This window comes from Wyeomyia smithii, chromosome 2, assembly GCF_029784165.1.
Source record: "Wyeomyia smithii strain HCP4-BCI-WySm-NY-G18 chromosome 2, ASM2978416v1, whole genome shotgun sequence".
In the NCBI taxonomy this organism is placed as follows: Eukaryota; Metazoa; Arthropoda; class Insecta; order Diptera; family Culicidae; genus Wyeomyia; species Wyeomyia smithii.
This window is the reverse complement of record NC_073695.1, coordinates 30722391-30740898: the sequence shown is the minus strand read 5'-3', so window position 1 is coordinate 30740898 and position 18508 is coordinate 30722391. Positions and strand designations below refer to the sequence as shown.

At 44.1% G+C, this 18508-nt stretch overlaps 2 protein-coding genes across 5 annotated transcripts; both read left to right on the top strand.

Moving 5' to 3' along the window:
• The first annotated feature begins 2637 nt into the window (after positions 1-2637).
• Positions 2638-5086, top strand: LOC129721653 (SWI/SNF-related matrix-associated actin-dependent regulator of chromatin subfamily E member 1). The gene is made up of 3 exons (XM_055674448.1): positions 2638-2779; positions 2853-4136; positions 4207-5086. Exons 2-3 carry the CDS (start codon positions 2870-2872, stop codon positions 4956-4958), a joined length of 2019 nt encoding a protein of 672 aa, XP_055530423.1. The 5' UTR covers positions 2638-2779; positions 2853-2869; the 3' UTR covers positions 4959-5086.
• Positions 5087-7055: 1969 nt separating this feature from the next.
• LOC129723991 (WD repeat domain phosphoinositide-interacting protein 2) lies at positions 7056-18496 on the top strand. 4 transcript variants are annotated; one of them, XM_055678539.1, is made up of 7 exons: positions 7056-7390; positions 8073-8249; positions 8319-8496; positions 8577-8748; positions 8806-9548; positions 9614-9738; positions 17319-18496. In XM_055678539.1, exons 3-7 carry the CDS (start codon positions 8429-8431, stop codon positions 17471-17473), a joined length of 1263 nt encoding a protein of 420 aa, XP_055534514.1. In that variant the 5' UTR covers positions 7056-7390; positions 8073-8249; positions 8319-8428; the 3' UTR covers positions 17474-18496. The 4 variants fall into 4 exon arrangements, with proteins under 4 accessions (XP_055534514.1, XP_055534512.1, XP_055534515.1 ...); XM_055678537.1 differs by lacking the exon at positions 8073-8249; XM_055678540.1 differs by lacking the exons at positions 8073-8249; positions 17319-18496 and adding an exon at positions 16972-17200.
• Positions 18497-18508: the final 12 nt, after the last annotated feature.

Genomic DNA, 18508 nt, shown 5'->3' with positions numbered 1-18508 from the left:
CGGCTGACCCGGAGGCGCAAACCGCTGCAAACATGCAGGTGTCCGTTTGGACCGACTTCGTCGCCCTTCTGGTCACCTCCGTTGCATTCTTCTCTGCAGCCACCGCTCTTGCCTTGAGCTCGGCGTGCTCCTTCTTCGCAGCATCGACGGAGGACCGAAGCATGTAGAGAGCCTGCTTCAGGTACTTCGTCGTGTTGGTGCGACTTTTCACAAACTCGATTATGGCATCGAGCTGCTCCGACAGCGCTACTACCTTCGGTAGCGTGTCTCGCTGTCTTCCGACCGCCTTTATCAACAGTGGACCAGCCACTGCGATGTCTTGCGTCGATCCGGTAGGCGTACTGCCTTTGCCGTCTTCGCAGGCGTCCTTTACTGCATCCATCTCCGCCTTTCTCGGCGGAGACCTCTGGATGCCTCCTCGTGCAAACGGGTTTTTCAACCCATCTGCGCCCAATTGTTGATCTTCATTATTACTGTTCATTTTTGTTAAGTGGGTCCCCCTTCCAGCCGCTATCCTTATCCATACTGGAGTGGTCGCCTATCTGGTCCCATGGTAGTCTATGCCGAAGCAGTGAGGCCATGGCTAGGGGCGGCTGCCATAGCGCCTTATGAGCAACTATGACACCCCCGACCGGAAGTCAGGAAAGGACATCTGATCCCACTCCTGCCCGGTTCCCACCGGGCAATGAATTTGGAACGTACTGGAAGGCCTGCCAGGTTTTACGGGACGGAGACCCCTGCACCGGTTGTTGTCTCGCCGTTTCAAGCCGTTGTCACACGACCTTACTAAGGGAGCTCGGCGCAGGCCAGAATCGTGGTACGAAAACGAAATCCGACTCTTATCATATGGCGTTGCGACCAGTTACCGTAATTGGGAACTTACTGGCATCAATCCCAATGGGCGAATTAGTGCATTTGGGTGGTGGGAGCGGCACTATTCGCTCCGTCAGAGCTGCTTCCGGATAATGTGGCTTTTGTGAGAATTCGGCGGCCCAATGCCTGAGTCTCACCACAACCTAGGCTAGCTCTCGCTGATGGTCCGGGACTGCGTTCTTGCAGTTAGCACTTCCGTGGCCTACGGTAATCGCCAAATACCGACCCGTGGAGGCATACAGCTCTGCCAAATATATATATATATATATATATATATATATATATATATATATATATATATATATATATATATATATATATATATATATATATATATATATATATATATATATATATATATATATATATATATATATATATATATATATAGATATATATAGTGTCTATATTTCTTACTTGCGTTGTAAATCGTGATGTCGTTTCTCTATTTTTTGGGAGATTTGTCTGACGCAGTAGAATAACAGTAGAATAAAGAATTTTGCTATTGAAATTAGTACAGCGATAAAAAAACAAGAGTTCTTACCATAAATCAACGAAAGGATGTATATGTTATTTTTTTGCCTTAACTTCAATTTAACAAATAATATTTCTTTCCGTCCTAGGACAGGACGTGAGTGTTTTTTAGTTATTTTTCTTTTCGTTCAAAATTGCCCTCATGAAACATATTGAGTTTTCGGCACGACGCTTGCCAGTGTTTCCGAAAATATTTAATAGATAAAATATCAATATCATGGATTTTCCAAGTTCTGGATTTCATTTTTTATTAAGTCATTTGATAATGCTTGCTCATTGAATCTACCATTGATTTAAAGATATATTTTAAATCTATTTGAACTAGTCATAATTTCAATTCATTTCGCATTCCTCTTGCTTTTCATGGAATGAATCTTATGTTGTTCATCGTACGTAGTTTCAAAAGCATGGATAGTATTTCGAATGTTGATTTTTATCCAGCTTTTTACGCGCTATAATGGCGGACGCTATAATGCAAAGTTCTTAATAAATTACCCACCCTTTTGACAACTCTGCTTACGTCGATTTGAAGTCTTCATATATTCTATCAAAAGAAAAATTAATCTGGCAACAATTGAGTTGCCAATTTTTCAAGAATCCCAAAATTGACGTAAGCGGAGAGGTTCGCATATTACGAACACGCATTATAGCGACCGCCATTATGGTGCTTGGAAAGCTGGATAGACATTACACAGTCTAGTGTATGAAAACGTTTCGAAAAATTGTTCATTCACTTGGTGAGCAAAAACAGTGTAAACAAAATATATCGATAGTTCTCGCAACACGGCCAACCATGCCGACTAATAAAAAAAAATTAGCAGTATGCTAAATAGAATCGACCAATCAGAGAGGGCTTCCACTTTGACAGAACTTTGGGTGATTTTTGGTTTCTCTTGTTACGTCCTGTCCTAGGTTCCGTCGGCTCTCAAATAAGCTGATTTTCAAACGGAAAGCGTTCAAGATTGTGTCGATGATCAGGTAAGACCAAAATGTAAATTGATATAATATATAATCTTTAATTATTTACCAGCTCAATCGAAAAAAAAAAATAAGGAAATCACGAGTCAGATTGCAAAAGTTGCCGTGAGTGATCGAACTGTTGAATTTCAAAGACTCTTTAGTTATGTATAATGATAAAATACTTCTTACAGTGTAACGCTGTGGTGAAACTGAAATATTTCAAAGTAATTTTAGGCCCGCTGGCTACACTGCTTTATTCAATGTCAAATTGTCAAATCACAAAAAAGCTGAAGTGCTCGCTTTTTGCATCAATCGCATAGTGAGGTGAAAACAGTTAATATTTTGCCGTGAATGAAACATTTTAGAGTTTAAATATTGTCGGTCAAGTTCGTCAATACATTTTTTCAACTACGTAAGTACTATTAATGATGTCGCAATTGTGATCAACAGAGAACAAACGTTTCAAATGTTTGCTTCTCTTCTAGCGAAACTGGAATCCAAAATGGCGCTCCCTTCAAACTACAAACATTCGCCGGTTTCGACCCCGACAACGCAGCGATTGCGTCCTTCCGGATCCAGCTCGGATAGTCGCAAACCGGACACCTCCAGCCCGTTCATGCACAGCCCGCAGGGCAATCCCGCTTTTACGCCTCAAAAATTGGGCAAGTCGGCCACCACTGCGGAGGCCAAAATGATCAAACCACCGAAGGCCCCAGAGAAACCGCTAATGCCGTATATGCGTTACTCGCGCAAAGTGTGGGATTCGATCAAAGCTTCCAACTCAGATCTTAAACTATGGGAGGTGGGAAAAATTATTGGCCAGCAGTGGCGCGATTTGCCGGAGAAAGACAAAGAGGAGTACATTACGGAGTACGAAACTGAAAAACTAGAGTATGAGAAGAACCTTAAAGCGTACCATAATTCCCCAGCGTATTTGGCCTACCTGACCGCAAAAAATAAATCCAAACCGGGTGGTGACGGCGATGGTCACGAGAGTACAAGATCTAGCTCGAAAGGGGGCCAACAAGATCGAAGAATTGATATTCAACCAGCCGAGGACGAAGAGGATCAAGATGACGGATATTCGTTTAAGCACGTGGCTTATGCGAGATTTTCACGCAACCATCGTTTGATAAACGAAATTTTCTCGGATGCCGTTGTTCCGGATGTTCGTTCGGTGGTAACCACGCAAAGAATGCATGTTTTGAAAAGACAGGTGCAGTCGTTAGCTATGCACCAAATGAAGCTGCAGCATGAGTTGCAATTGATTGAGGAAAAATTCGATACCAGAAAGCGTAAATTTGTAGAATCTAGCGAACAGTTTCAGGACGAACTTAAGAAGCACTGCAAGCCGGCCGTTGATGATGAAACTTTTCAAAAAATGGTCGACAGACAGTATGAGATGTTGAAACGTGAACGTTTACGGACTGTAGAGGAACAGCAGAAGCCATTAATGTCAGCTCTTACTGCTACTAAACCGGATGATCATACCGGTGATGGTTTAGCCGTTGGAACTGCAGCTATTCCACTCAGTGAGGAAGTTCGTTCCGAACAGGAACCTATGGCGAAAATTTCCCAAGATACCATACAGAAAAAAGACGAAAGGGAAGAGATGCCGCACAAACCAGATGAAGTCTCGAAACAGGCTGTTACTCAGAAAATACAAGAACAGGAGACAACAAAGGAAGCACCGCTTGAACACAAGCAACCACCAATTGAGCAACCATTACCGAGTGCACCTGTTACTACGGCCCCTATTATGCCACCAGGTTAGTATTTATCACTTCTGTCCGTCCCTTCGATGATAAGAAACTAAATGTGAAAATTGTTTCTTTGCAGAGCATTATCGCTCTCCGCCAACAGCTCCCGAGCCAAAACCGGAAGCTGCACCGGTGGCAGCCGTTCCACCGCCACCAGTATCAGCGCCTCCACCGCCACATCATCATGTTGCAGCAGCACCAACATCTGCTCCTTCATCACCGTATCCATCGCATAGTGCAGAATCTCATGTGGCTCCGCCGAACGTTACGGTTCCTCATCATCAGGCTCCTCCACCACCGCCACCGAGCCATCACATGCCGCCGCATATGCAACCCCACCCAGGTATGCCGTCTCACTCCGGATACCCAGGGTATCCCCATGCAGGTCCTCCCAGACCATACTATTTACCGAGTGGTTACGGAGCACATCCCCAATCTTACGGACAATATGGCCACTATCCATATCATCAACAATATGCACCGCCACCACCAGGTCAATACATGCCAGGACCACCGCGTCCCGGTCATGGTTCCCCTATGGGCCATTACGGGGCTGACCCTCATCACGGAGGACCCGTAGGTGATGGTCATCATCCTCACTCTCCATACGGGCCTGGACCTACCCCTGGTGGTCCACCACCAACGGGCGCAGGTAGTGCTACAGGACAATCTGGACCCGGAGGACCTCCCCCACAACCCGTTGGTCCCGTCAGTGGACATCCGACTGATGGTGAGATTCCTGAGAAACCCGAAAAACCGGAAAAGACTCCTGCGAAGAAAAAGAAATCCAGCAAAAAAGACGCCGAGAAGAAAGTTGTCCATGACGATTAAAGATAGTGCTAATGTTCCGATTTTCAAAACATCTGTTTCAACGTAATTCCAATAATCTTCATACATCATGCGTTTCTCTGTAGCCGTAACAACTTTATGAAATATATCCTAGATTATAGGGACAAAAATCTTTCTTTTATTTGTTGAATGAAATGAAAAATTACTTCGGAATTTGTTTCGTTTTATCATGTTTATTTTGAAAACATTGCGTTAAGTTATGAGATGCACTGGTAATATTTGAAAATTATTTGTTTAGCACTTTTTAATCAATATGATCTTTCTTCTGTAAAGTTTTTACTATCTTCTCAAAAATCAGCTATGAATTTCAATTAAAATTTGGGTAATGTAACTAATTAATTATTTTCTACAGCTTTTGTACAGCGTCTTTCTCTTTACTCTGTGTTGACTTCCAATTACAGTTTTCCTCTATAAAACTATTTCGATTTATTTTTTCGTTACACAGTTTATTTGCCAATGTCTTATATTTTAAACTTCGTTGTCTCTTTTTTAGCCTACAGTTTGCATTGGTTTTGGCTGACTCTTCTTATAGTTCGTCATGTTTTGTTTCAACTGGTTATTTTATTTTTAAAATGCTGAACATTCTCATATTTGTGTGTATAAAGTTTTTAGAGTCTATTTCAATTCCCTCAAATCCTAATAAATGTTTTTGTTTTGCTTTAATTTTTGTTCTCACGCATTTTTAACTATACAGTTTACTTATTTCGGGTTTTGCGTTCGATGCTATAAATTATTTTAGTTTCGATAAATTGTTCTGAACTTTTTGAGTTGGTGTTTACCTTTTTATCGCACCTGAATTGGTATTATTCGGTTCCGGTCTTTAAATTAATTATTTTTGTACTAAATGTCAATCACTTTGTAACATTTGCTGAGTCTTCGACTTATGTTTCGTTTGAATACCTATTTGTTTTTAATTTGAATTTTTACCAGTGAAAATTATATGGTCAAACACTATTCCTAATTTTTGATATGACTTTTTTTCTAACTTCTCATTTTACATTTCCAATTTGATATAAATTTCGAAATTATTCCTCCAATGGGTACAAACTCAAATTTTGAGTAGCTCATTTTAGACAGATCGGTAAGCTTTTTAGTAGATAACATAATTTTGTCATTATTTTAAGTTACATGTTTTTATTTCGAGTACGGAGATCCATTTCATGCGATTGAACGTCGATTTTTGGGGTTAGTAACGAAAGGCTGAAACTCAAAAGGCTGAAACCCGAAAGGCTGAAAAGTATGTTTCATAACGAAAGGCTGAATGCACAAAAGGCTGAAACCACAAAAGGCTGAATGAACGAAAGGCTGAAACATGAAAGGCTGAAACTTTTGTAACTTGAATCATAATCGTTGAAAAATTCGGACACATGGATAACAAACCTATATAAAGTGACAGAGTTCAATGTTTGAGTATTAATTGGTTTGTGCAATGGAAAATTAGTTTTCGGCAACATTTGAATCTATACACACTTGACTCTTGTACACGTTTCCTAGATGATTCAGGGCGAGACGGCCGAAGGCCGCGAGTGTGCGCCGGCGACCCGCCGTCGGAAGCGCCGGCCACTGCGGGGGGGGGGGGGGGGGGCAGCCCTCCCGCAGAAATCACCTCTGCATAGGTTCGTTCGTTTTCCTAGGTCTACTGACTCATAGGGGTGATCCCCTAGTTTAGTCCAAACGAGCGATAGCGAGTAAGGACAGCATACATCTTGGACAATCGAGTCGGCCGTAGGCCGCGAGTTTTCTTTTAGAAATGAACTTTGTGAATTTCAGCCTTATGATTTTCAGTTTTTTGTGATTCAGCCTTTCGTGTTTTAAGCCTTTCGTGTTTTCAGCCTTATGTAGTTTTCAGCCTTTCGTGAGTTCAGCCTTTCGAATTTCAGCTTTTCGTGTTTCAGCCTTTTGAGTTTCAGCCTCTCGTAGTAGACCCGATTTTTGAGCAAGTCCATCAAACGACTGAATTAAAACCGCAAATGACGGATAGACGTCGCTCGCGTCCCAGTAACGAAACACTGTCAAACATGCTTCTTTTTGCCTTGACGTTCGCTGTCAGCAAGAAAAAAAGCAAAAAGAACAAAAGGAACGTGGGAGAGTAGCGAAAAAGTTGAAAACACAAACATCGCATTCACAAAAGAAAGAATAGTCAGCCAGCCAGCCGTTCGTTTTCCGTTCCATTCGTCGCAAAAAGTTCTTGGTTACAGTTTTTCACTTGAATTAAGTGCGAAATCGGACATAAACTGTTGAAAATAGCAAACCCAACAAGGAAGTGCTGCTGTGGGGTCAGAGTATAGTGAACGTTATCGAATATTGATTCAGAGACGTGCGTTTTGTTTCTTCTCACGGAGAATCCATTTTGGGAAAGCAAAGAACCTTTATTTCATCAGCTGTTTATCGCTTGCTGGCTATAATCTTCAAAGGTGATTCAGTTTATTTGCGTCTGTGATTTTTGTTCCAAGTGAACGTGCTTAACATTGTCGGTTAATATTGATAATAAGTGGATGCAGTCTTTGTGATTCGATTGCTGCTGCCTCTGCTATTATAATTTCATCTGTTGACGGATTTGAGCTCAAAAATATAACTGCAAATTTTGTCGTGAGTAAACTAGTTGTCTTTCAACTAAATATTAGATCCAATGGCATCGTGCGTTAATTGTTAGGTTGGCCTTCGAAAATATATACTGCCAAAAAAGTAGTGCTTCACAATGTTCGCTCTAAGATTTACGTTGTTGTCACAAACGACATTGTTTTGCGTTCTATTCCTGTAATGCAATTAGTGTGGAGTACCTATTTTTCTAATACTAAGTAAAAAATCTGTACTCATGGTAACAAATCACTTCTGCTCAGATTGAAAACGTGTAGCAGTCTGAATCCAGTAATATCCAGAAAGAAGTAAATTGATAAGCTAAATGTCACCGATGATTACTCGCTTTTAAATTACGCAGGGTATCCGCGATGGCTCTGGACTCTGGCCTCCGATTATTACCTTTTTATTTTATGGAGCTAAGTTTAACGAAACTGTTCTATAACCTTTTTTTGAAATTATAAACGTGCCGTTTATCAGAATGTTCAGAAATTTTTTTCCCATTCGGTCCTTTTCCAGGCGTAAAAACTGTACAGAGTGTTATTAAGTCCAGTAATATATTGCAACCTTGCAACTTGTATATTTGATAAGCTGCACACTCTACACTACAATCATTCCTTGGTCAGCATGAATAACTTTGGTGGCGTTTGAGACACTACATCGAGTACACAAAATCATGTTGTTTATGCGCTGCACGTAAAATGGCGTTATGTTGCAAGCATCGGAAAACATTCAACAGACGGTGTTTGTTTAATCTCATTCCAGCAATCCGAGAATAACTTCTTCACAAGCAGATACATCGTGGAAAGTGCAGCACAGTCAGGGAAGCTCTCAACAGCTAAAGTGTAAACTGATTGAAGGCAGGTGGTGTCAGGATGAGTCTTTCGTCGCGGGCCGACATCGATGCTGGAGGATTCTTCGTTAACTTCAATCAGGACTGCACGTAAGATCAGTTCAATAAAATACCGTGCGTGTTTCATAACAGAAAACTAATGGAGGCGCCCTATTTCTTGTTTTTCGCAGCTCCCTGGCTGTCGGTTCTAAGAGTGGATATAGCCTATTTTCACTAAATTCGGTTGACTCCACGCTGGATCAGATTTACAACAGCTATGGCGAAGATATCTGCCTTGTGGAACGCCTTTTTAGTAGCTCACTGGTGGCGGTTGTTTCTCTGAACGCACCGAGAAAGCTTAAAGTAAGTACAGTTTTCCAAATAAAATTCGTTTTCTTAATTACCAATTCCTCATTGCAGGTTTGCCACTTCAAAAAGGGAACCGAAATTTGCAACTACTCGTACTCGAACACTATCCTGGCTGTGAAGTTGAATCGATCCCGTCTAGTAGTCTGCCTCGAGGAGAGCCTCTACATCCACAACATTCGGGACATGAAAGTGGTTCACACAATCCGTGACACTCCACCGAACACGACCGGGCTGTGTGCTTTGGCTTCGGATTCGGACCACTGCTATCTGGCCTACCCGGGCAGTGCAACCGTCGGGGAGGTGCAGATTTTCGATGCAGTAAACTTGCATGCCAAGACGATGATCCCGGCGCACGATTCACCGTTGGCAGCGATTGCGTTCAGTCAAATGGGAACGGAGGTGGCGACCGCAAGCGAAAAAGGTACTGTGATCCGGGTGTTTTCCGTTAACGATGGCTCCAAACTGTTCGAGTTTCGTCGCGGCGTCAAACGGTGCGTATCGATCGCTTCTCTGGCGTTCAGCACCTGCTCGAAATATCTGTGCTGCAGCTCGAACACAGAAACGGTGCACATATTCAAGCTGGAGCGTAGCTCACCGGAGAACAACGATGATCAAAGCGGCAAAGATCACTGGATGGGTTATATTAGCAAGGCGGTGAGCAGCTACTTGCCACTTGCGCTACCCTCGCAGGTTACCGATGTGTTCACCCAGGGTAGGGCGTTTGCATCGGCCGTACTTCCGGTAGCTGGACTAAGACATTCCTGCGTTATCAACATCATTCAAAAGTCGATGAGGTATGCATTGGGGATGTTTTCGAAAGCTGCCCAACTCACGGCAAATTCTGTTTTGCACATTTCAGACTGCTTGTAGCTTCCCAGGACGGCTATCTCTATGTCTACCAACTGCCCACGGAGGGTGGCGAGTGTCAACTTATCAAGAAGCATGATCTAAGGAGTGTGGAACCAATGGCCACCGGGCGACCAGGTATTTTTTCCTTATGGATTTTTATATTATGTTAATGACTGTCAGTGTAAATCCACATGATTTTCGAGGTACAAAAGAAAGTTTAAATATTATAAAACCTTGACATGTGCATAAAGATTGATTATGCGGTCGAGTCGCATTGATATGGTATGAAAACAGTATGTTGAACGAAAAAAACTAACACATTTGGGGCGAGTTTCCAATGTATAAATCCATTTTTGTCTAAGATGTGTGCAGTATAACATAGTACGTTTCAGTTTATCTATTGAACGACTGCAACAGCTGTACAGGAAATGCTTTTGGGACTGGCTCATCTACTGTCACGGATCTTCAATTAATTAATACGAGATCGAAGCACCATCCAACAAAATGTTGTAGCTGACATTGCCGATTCTTTCAAACACGACAGCAGGCGTCCACTTTCAGATTTTATTGCTTGAATACGCCTTGGCAGAAACAGGAGATCCACCTTTAAGATTTTGCTAGTATTTCGGTTCTTGCCTAACAGAAGGTACAAAGTTGTCCGCACGGAACGTCCAAGCATTTATTGGTCAGGTGACTTTCCGTGCGGCAGAGAGTGTTGATCTGTAGATGTGCAGGAACGTTCGAAGTGCTGTTACGGTTGCTGTCTCTCCTCTCTCGATAATGTTCTTCACTGCTGGTATTCCGAAACAAGCATGACACTCTCGAAGGAAAGCAATTATGGTTGAGCTTGTCGAAAATCTCGTCTGCAGTATTTTTAGCCAATTTGTATAAAAATCTACCACGACCAGATAGTAGTATCCATCCGATGGACCCGCCAAATCCAAGTGAAGACGTTGCCATGGACCATCATCATTAGGCCAGGGCTGTGTATTCGCTTGTGGTGATGATTCTGCAGCACTTGAAGATCTTCGAACGTAGTCATCAATTCGTGACCAAAAAACGATGCCCCTAGCAATTGCTTTTGATCACCACTTGATAGGATTTTACCTTCCACAGCACTGGATCTTTAGCTGTTGATTCTTACACCATTTGTTTTGTAAAGTGTCTTGCAATCCGGAACTGACGTCTGCCTCGGCGCGAACTATGGCGATTACTGCTTCCTCGTCTTGGTCGAAAAATTGGTTGTGTATCTGGTGTAAGGTACAGACCAACTTTGGTTTTGCTGCAGTGGCCCAAACCATCCTTGAGAACATCAGAGAACCTAGTGAGGAAATGCTGATCAACACAAAAAAATGGAAAGGTTGACGTTATTGCAACGTGCAACAAGCGACTTCGACCAAAGATTGAATGCGTCCATCCAGTTCAGACCAATCACATTGAAATCCTTGACCGAAGTGATGTACCTGACAATGCTCGATTCGTGTGACGTTGCTGATAGTGATAGATGTAGCCTGCCAACTTTAGAGGTTAGCCAGATGCTGTTGTTGCCTTCATTTGCGTGCAATTGACCGTAGGATCATCAATTTCTTTCCATAATTCTTGCGGGATCACTGAAGCTGAAGTTCTGTTTGAACATCGTTGAAGTTGACGGTCACATACCTTCTACGGCTCCGAATATGTTTTCTTGTCTTTCTTTATAACCTTCTTGTTGCATGCATACAACGCATGCATTGGTGCAGTAGATATTAACGAGCAGCAGTAGCCTTCATCCGGTTTTATTTTTCCACATTCTTCGCAGACATGTTTGGAGGACTGGCAATCCTTCACGAAGTGCATGGCGCCACACTGCCAGCATGGAGATGGAGGAACTTGACTGTCTGCTGCCGCTGATTTCGATTGGTTGATTGATTGCTTCTCGAAGATGAATGTTTCTTCTCTACAAACGCCACATCGGGCTTGAGGTATAAGAGGTACTGGCTTCCAGTCACCAAACATTCAATGTTGGTAGCAATAGTATCAGACTCGAGCTTTGATAGAAGTCGGGTCCTGATATCGGCGTTCTTTGTCGACTTGAGGCCACAGATGAACACCAAACTCGGCTTCGTTTTTTATGATTTGAAGGTAATCGTAGCGATTTTCGCTGGTTAAATATTGACTTCAATTTTTCCATAACTTGGTCAAAAATGAAATCACGAGGTTAGTAAAGTTTAATGGAAACTTAAGGCCCGAATACACACACGGCGTAATGACGCCTTTTCCATACAAAATGAAAGGCGTAATCGCGCCTCCCGTTGGGACGCCTTTCAACCAGAACCTTCTAGCTTTGCCTTCTAGTGAAGAAGGTAGTCGTTCGCCGCCTTCGGCTGCGTACTTGACTGCCTTCCGTGTAGACGCATCGTGCCTTCCACGCGGTCTTGTGTCGCCTTCTTTTGGCGAAGGCGCTGGCAACGCCGTGTTGTATCATTTTCCGCCTGCTGGTGGAGTGGAAGGTGGCAGATGCCAGAAGGTACACTAGAAGGTTCCAAGAAGGTACTGACAATTTCCGTCAAGAAAACGTCACACGGCGTGACAACGCCTTCCTGACAAACATTGTCAGTACTTTCTTGAAACCTTCTAATGTGCCCTTTAGAATCTACCACCTTCCACTCGTCTACACGGAAAGCGCAATCACTCCATCTCTAAAGGCCCGAATACACACGCGGCGTAATGATGCCTTCTCTATGCAAATTAGAAGGCGTATTCGCGCCTTTCGTTGGGACGCCTTTCAGCCAGAACCTTCTAGTGAAGAAGGTAGTCGTTCGCCGCCTTCGGCTGCGTACTTGACTGCCTTCCGTGTGGACGCATCGTGCCTTCCACACGGTCTTGTGTTGCCTTCTTCCGGCGAAAGCGCTGGCAACGCCGTGTTGTATCATTTTCCGCCTGCTGGTGGTATCTAGAAGTGTGTTGCTGTATTTTTTCTTCCAACAAACATAAACAAACATGAATTGGGTGGCATGACGACAAGAATGTTAGCTTACGGCGGGGTTCGGGACGGCGTAGTTGCGCCTTCCGTGTAGACGAGCGGAAGGTGGCAGGCGCTAGAAGGTACATCAGAAGGTTTCAAGAAGGTACTGACAATTTTCGTCAGGAAGGCGTTGTCACATCGTGTGTGTATTCGGGCCTTAACTCCGCCGTGTGCTAACCTTCTTGTCGTCATGCCACCCAATTCATGTTTATTTATATTTGTTGGAAGAAAAAATAAAGCAACACACTTCCAGAATCACTAGCGGGCGGAAAATGATACAACACGGCATTGCCAGCGCCTTCGCCAAAAGAAGACGACACAAAACCGTATGGAAGGCACGATGCGTTTACACGGAAGGCAGTCAAGTACGCAGCCGAAAGCGGTGAGCGACTACCTTCTTCACTGGAAGGCAAAGCTAGAAAGTTCTGGTGGAAAGGCGTCCGAGCGGAAGGCACGATTACGCCTTCTAATTTGCATGGAGAAGGCGTCGTTACGCCGTGTGTGTATTCGAGCTTTCAGACTGCGCAGCATAAGCCGCAATTTCAACGTGTCATCTAGGTTCCTGCCACCTTGCCTGAAAGATCTACGGACTTGGAGGACCGGCGGTCGAACGTCAACTCATTTTCTGGTTCGAAATGGACACTGTGCTGCTGGATTTGCTCCTCTTATAAGTTTTTTTTTTTTTGTATGCCTGAAGGGCATTGGAACTAAAAAAATGTCTAGTGCCGTCTGAAGGCGTTTCGACATGTTGCGTCACATTTTCCGCGTATTAAGAGGACTACATCACCGGCATAGCCAACAATCTCATAACTAAGCTGGGTTAGCATGCTTAATAGTGCATCGACTACCAGTGACCAAAGCAAGGGGAGAGGACTCCCCCTTGTGGAGCCTTTTGTCGCTGAGACGGTGATCGAAGCATCTCCCAATGTAGCTATGATTTCTCTGCTCGAAAGCATGTTCTGAATCTACCTCATGGTAGTGTTATCCACTCTACTCTTCAGGAGGAAAAGATGTAACAGCTCGGACATTATGATCCCGTCTGATTTTTGTATAAAGATGGGTAGAATGCCATCTTGTCCTGGAGACTTCATAGGTTCAAAGGAACTTGATGCTCAATTAATTGATTCCGTAAAAAAAACCTTCGAGAGAGCAGGATTGAGTCGTTAGGCACTGTACGTCTTGGCTTGGAACTCTGTTGCTCCGACATTGGTTGTTCGGTTATACATGTTTTTTTTTTCAGGTGGAGGGGAAATTTGCAACCAAACGCCTGAGTTGACCAACCTCAGGGAGAGTGGGGTTGGTTTGAATCAGTGACCGGACCCACTGGAACCCCTCCAGTCTTCGGCCCATAACACTCCCCGGAACGACTGTTAAGTATTGCTTCGGGGAGCGGCTTTATGCTTTGTGCAACCTCCTGGCTCTATCGAGTCTCTTAGCTAGTTAGCTAACTAACCTGGAGACTGGCAGTTAGCTAACACTGGTGTGTTGGTGGTCAACCTGTCGCCTGCTTTGCAACTCTAGGACTATTTGAGAGGCAGCTGCATCAACCGCCCTTCAGATGTTCGGATTTTCACACATCCTCTGAACTAGGTTGTCCGGAGTAGTGTCTGGCCCGCTCATTACCATCATGTCGCTCCGCGCGCGCGCAAAACGTGGACTTACGAAGAAGAGCTGCTCAGCAGTCTCTTCCGCATCCACGCACTCAAGGCACATGGGGGACCCCGCATGCCCGAACCTGTATAGGTACTGCCTGCAGCAACCATGACCTGACAGGATCTGTGTAAGGTGGAAGTTAACTTCTCCATGGCGTCTCCCGATCCACCCGGATACCACCGGAATAAGTCGGTGCGTCCATCTACCTTTCGTGGGATTGTACCATTCCTGCTGCCATCTGATCATCGATAGTGATCTTCTTGTGCCTCGTATGCCCCTTGTGATATGACACTGTACGGAACGCACTCGCAACCCTCAGGCACATGAGCCTGTGGGTACTTTCCAGTTTACCGTAATAACTGTTAGTACCTAGCGCTATGGACCACACTGGGCCTCCATACCTAAGTATGGAAGAAACCACGCTGGCAAGAAGCTTACGCTTGCTGCCATTCACCGCTGAGCTATTCGACATCATTCGAGATAGTGCTGCAATAACTGTTGAAGCCCTCTTGCAAGCATAGTCGACGTGACTCTTATATGTGAGCTTATCGTCAACCATAACCCCCAAGAGCTTCAAAGATCCCTTTGAGGTAATGGTGCAGTCTCCGACTCTGACCACCGCCTGTTGCTCTGATTTGCGGTTATTCACAACCCTGACCTCCGTGTTATGGTGCGCTACTTCAGTTTCCTGAAAGGCATCCAATCTTCGACCTTGCGTATTCTTCACGTCAAGCGTGACGATTTGCGCAATAGCGTATGCCCCTTCTCTTGCGCTGGAGTGCTACCTCCGCCGTCTTGGTGGTGGAGAGGATAGCATCCAGCGTGGACCTGCCCTACCGGAAACCGAACTCGTAACTTGCCAGTGTGACTCACCAGTCTGTTGAGGATAATCCTCTCAAGCACCTTGCCCGCAGTGTCCAGCAGGCAGATAGACCTGTATGCCGATGAATTTCCTGGCGGTTTCCCGGCTTTCGGCAATCAGACCAAACTCTGCCGCTTCCACCTGTCCGGGAAGAGGTAGTCATCCAGGCACCTCTGCATGACTGCCCGAAACAGCTCGGGGGCCATTTTAATCGCCAGCCTGATTGCCAGGTTAAGGATTCCATCCCTTGCTCACCTTTAGGGAGTTGGCGATCATGAAGAGTTCCTCATTCGTAACCCTAACCTCTCCCTCAATCTCGACACGGCTGTCGTCGCTCACGGATTGGATGTTCGGCAGGTTGGTCGACCATCTCTGGTTTTTGTCTGAGATACTGGTACGTCGGATGTGAGAATCGACTGCCGGAGCTCGTGGCGTGGAAAAAGTTCCCCGATGATACGCTCCAGCATCGCTGGTGATCGCTCTGCAGGCGCAGGCGCACCTTTGGTCTTGGCCATTACGATCCTATAGGCGTTACCCCACGGGTTCGTATTGGCACTCGCGCATAGCCTATCGAAGCAGGCCCTCTTGCTTGCCTTAATCGCACTCTTTAGCGCCGGTCATGCAGAACCGAATGCTGCGCGGCGCTCAATCCTCTGTTCGTCTGTTCGCGCACGCTGCATCCTCCGTCTTGCACGGAGGCACGCACTGCGGAGGTCCGCTAGCGCATCGATCCACCAGTAAGCCGGTGGCTTCCCATTCCTAGGTTGGCGGGTCCTAGGCATGGTGGCGTCGCACGCCCGCGATAGTACGGCAACTAGTTGGGCAGCAGTCGGGCGGAGCCAACTACCTCCAATGCACTTGTCTTCTCGTTGCTTCTTCGAATACCTCGGCATCGAAATGCGATGTCTTCAGTCGCGAACGGTGTGAGTGTTGGTTCTACCCGTCGGTAATACATGAGGACCCAGGGAAGTGCATGTTCATAAGAACCTACAGTGATTCCCTAGGTGTGACGGTAAGACTGCCGTCCTTTTTTTTAACTGCCGCAGACCGTTGGTTTAGCCTATGGATATCGCTTTCTGGAGTCGTGCGGCTTCGGACATGCCTCGCAGATGCCCTCGCAGAACTTGATCCTACAAATTCTCTTAGCCTTGCGTAGCTCAGCGTTGAACTTGGTGAGTGACACTCTGTATTCATCCCAGTTGGATGGGCTTTTAGCCCTGTTGAACAAGCGCCTGGCCTCACGGCGGAGGTTATAGAGCGTTACATTCCACCTAGGCACGACTCTTATAACTTGATCCAGAAGGCCGTCAGACGACGGTTCTTGAGGTCTGTCTGACGCATAAATTTCGGCAACGAAACTTCAGAAACATCTCCCTCTCACCCAAGAAAGTTTTCATCTCCGTTCAGATTTTCGTTGATGATGCTAACTGGTTTCCGCTTCCCGCCGCCAAAAATGTTATATTTGTAAAGAACAAATTTGTGGAATTTTTTCGAACTAATTTCTATTTTTACAACGACTTTTTACCCGTCAACATTCAAGTTCATTAAAGGCTTGAATAATATAATGTTTCACTTTCCCAGCTGCACACACTGTCCGCCTTTAATGAACAAATTTGTAGAACTTATAGACTTATAGACTATTTGTAGAACTTATAGAAATAATATTCTTGTCAAAGGCTAATATAAGAGTGAAAAAATTATTTGCTTCTTCTAGCGACTCGTCGGGTTCGTCGCATCTACGTTGGCTTCTGGGGAAAAGGAGTCTAATCTCTGAAAAAGTTATCTTTACTTTGGACACCGAAAATACAGGAATGGTTAAAATACTATGATTTTTCATTTTTTTTTCTAGTTTGAGCCCTAGGACAAGACCTGTATTTACCAGTGTAATAAAATTGAAGGAGACTTAAAGGAGTTTTCTCATAAACATAACGTTGAAGCGACGAATCTGGCGAGCAATTACTATGCGACAATTTGACGTGAGTTGACGCATTTCTACACTGGCTAGAGGCAACAAATATCACAGGAATGGATAAAAAAGCTATAATATTTGTAGGGCAACTAACTACATGATTTAACATACCTCGAAGATTTTGGGAAATTTAACATCATTGACTCTAGAAGTTGCTAAAAATTCAAAATAATATTGCTGGTACAGCAAGTATGATTAACTCTTTCTCCAACTCCCTTTCTCTCCAGAATCCCTCCCAATTGGTGTACCGACAAGCTCACCAGCCGGTGGTGGCAGTTACGCATCTGCAGTAAAAAATGCGTCGGCTACAACGGCGGCACCGGCTCCCGGTGCCTCGAGTGCCGGTTCCAACGAAGATGACCAGCAGCACCACCAGCAATAAACAGCAGGCGGAGGAGTCTATTTCCAAAACTTGATTAGCTTGCAGAGCAAATTTGAAATGCATGATCGAAAAGTAGCCAGAATTGAGTGAAAAGGTCAATCAAACCCGGGAGTGGGTTTTTGCGTGAGTGAGTTGCATGGTTCAATATTGACCGAAAGTAAGACCGGCTGCCAAAAATAATGTTTGTAATGGCAGATTATAACGACATTTCTAAACCCTGTTTCGGACCGTAGCCCTGTGAGATGTGTTGTTTTACCATTCATAAAACGGAACAGTCATTTCGTGTTTAGAAGTGGAAAGTGTGAGTACGTTAATTTTCCAAGGGATCATATATTTATTTTTAAAATTCTGAATGCTTTGAATACAGTAGGTAGTTTATAGTTTTTATCCTTTTGTTTCGTTACAAAAAAAAAAAATACAATCACAAATGCAAATACGGATCGGTACAAGAAAGCGCAGGAAGGGACGAATTTCATATCATTTTAAGCTGAAGTTAGAATATTGCCATGTTCAAAAAACGCAGAAACGGGAATCTAAAATTTTTAATTGAAAGTTTGTTGCCAACCGTTGTGATAACCAAAATAACCGTTGCATGTTGGCAAAGGGGGAACTCGGAAACCTGTTTCCTCTGGAACCGGCTGATAGTAACAAGAGACTTTGGATAAACTTTGTTTGCAGTAGGAAATACACAGGTTGCTAAAACAATTACAGATTTAGAGGAAACTAACCAGTCGCTACAAGTGAGTGGATGTTTTTTAAGTGCGCGTCGTGACATAACTATCTTCTATTCATTCGGGAAGAGAATAGATTGAGCCGAGGTAGAATCTTAAATACTAGATTAAACATTATTTTCCAAGCATTCTTGTTCTAGCATATAAGTGTCGGAAAAGTCTAGACTATAAAATACATCTGCAGTACCCACATAATGAGATAAAAGTAAACCTTTGCGAGCAATTGCTTCAAAAAGACATTGCCTGTGTTAAAGGTATGTATTGTAAAAAAATATAGATATTTTAAAAGGTACGCATTCATGTT

What these genes read in the sequence shown, in the direction of transcription:
- LOC129721653 (XM_055674448.1), top strand. Translation starts at nt 2,870, where the DNA reads ATGGCGCTCCCTTCAAACTACAAACATTCGCCGGTTTCGACCCCGACA. An exon ending in GGCCCCTATTATGCCACCAG is followed by an intron (nt 4,137 to 4,206) that starts GTTAGTATTTAT and finishes GTTTCTTTGCAG; the next exon opens with AGCATTATCGCTCTCCGCCA.
- LOC129723991 (XM_055678537.1), top strand. Translation starts at nt 8,429, where the DNA reads ATGAGTCTTTCGTCGCGGGCCGACATCGATGCTGGAGGATTCTTCGTT. An exon ending in ATCATTCAAAAGTCGATGAG is followed by an intron (nt 9,549 to 9,613) that starts GTATGCATTGGG and finishes TGCACATTTCAG; the next exon opens with ACTGCTTGTAGCTTCCCAGG. An exon ending in AATGGCCACCGGGCGACCAG is followed by an intron (nt 9,739 to 17,318) that starts GTATTTTTTCCT and finishes CTTTCTCTCCAG; the next exon opens with AATCCCTCCCAATTGGTGTA.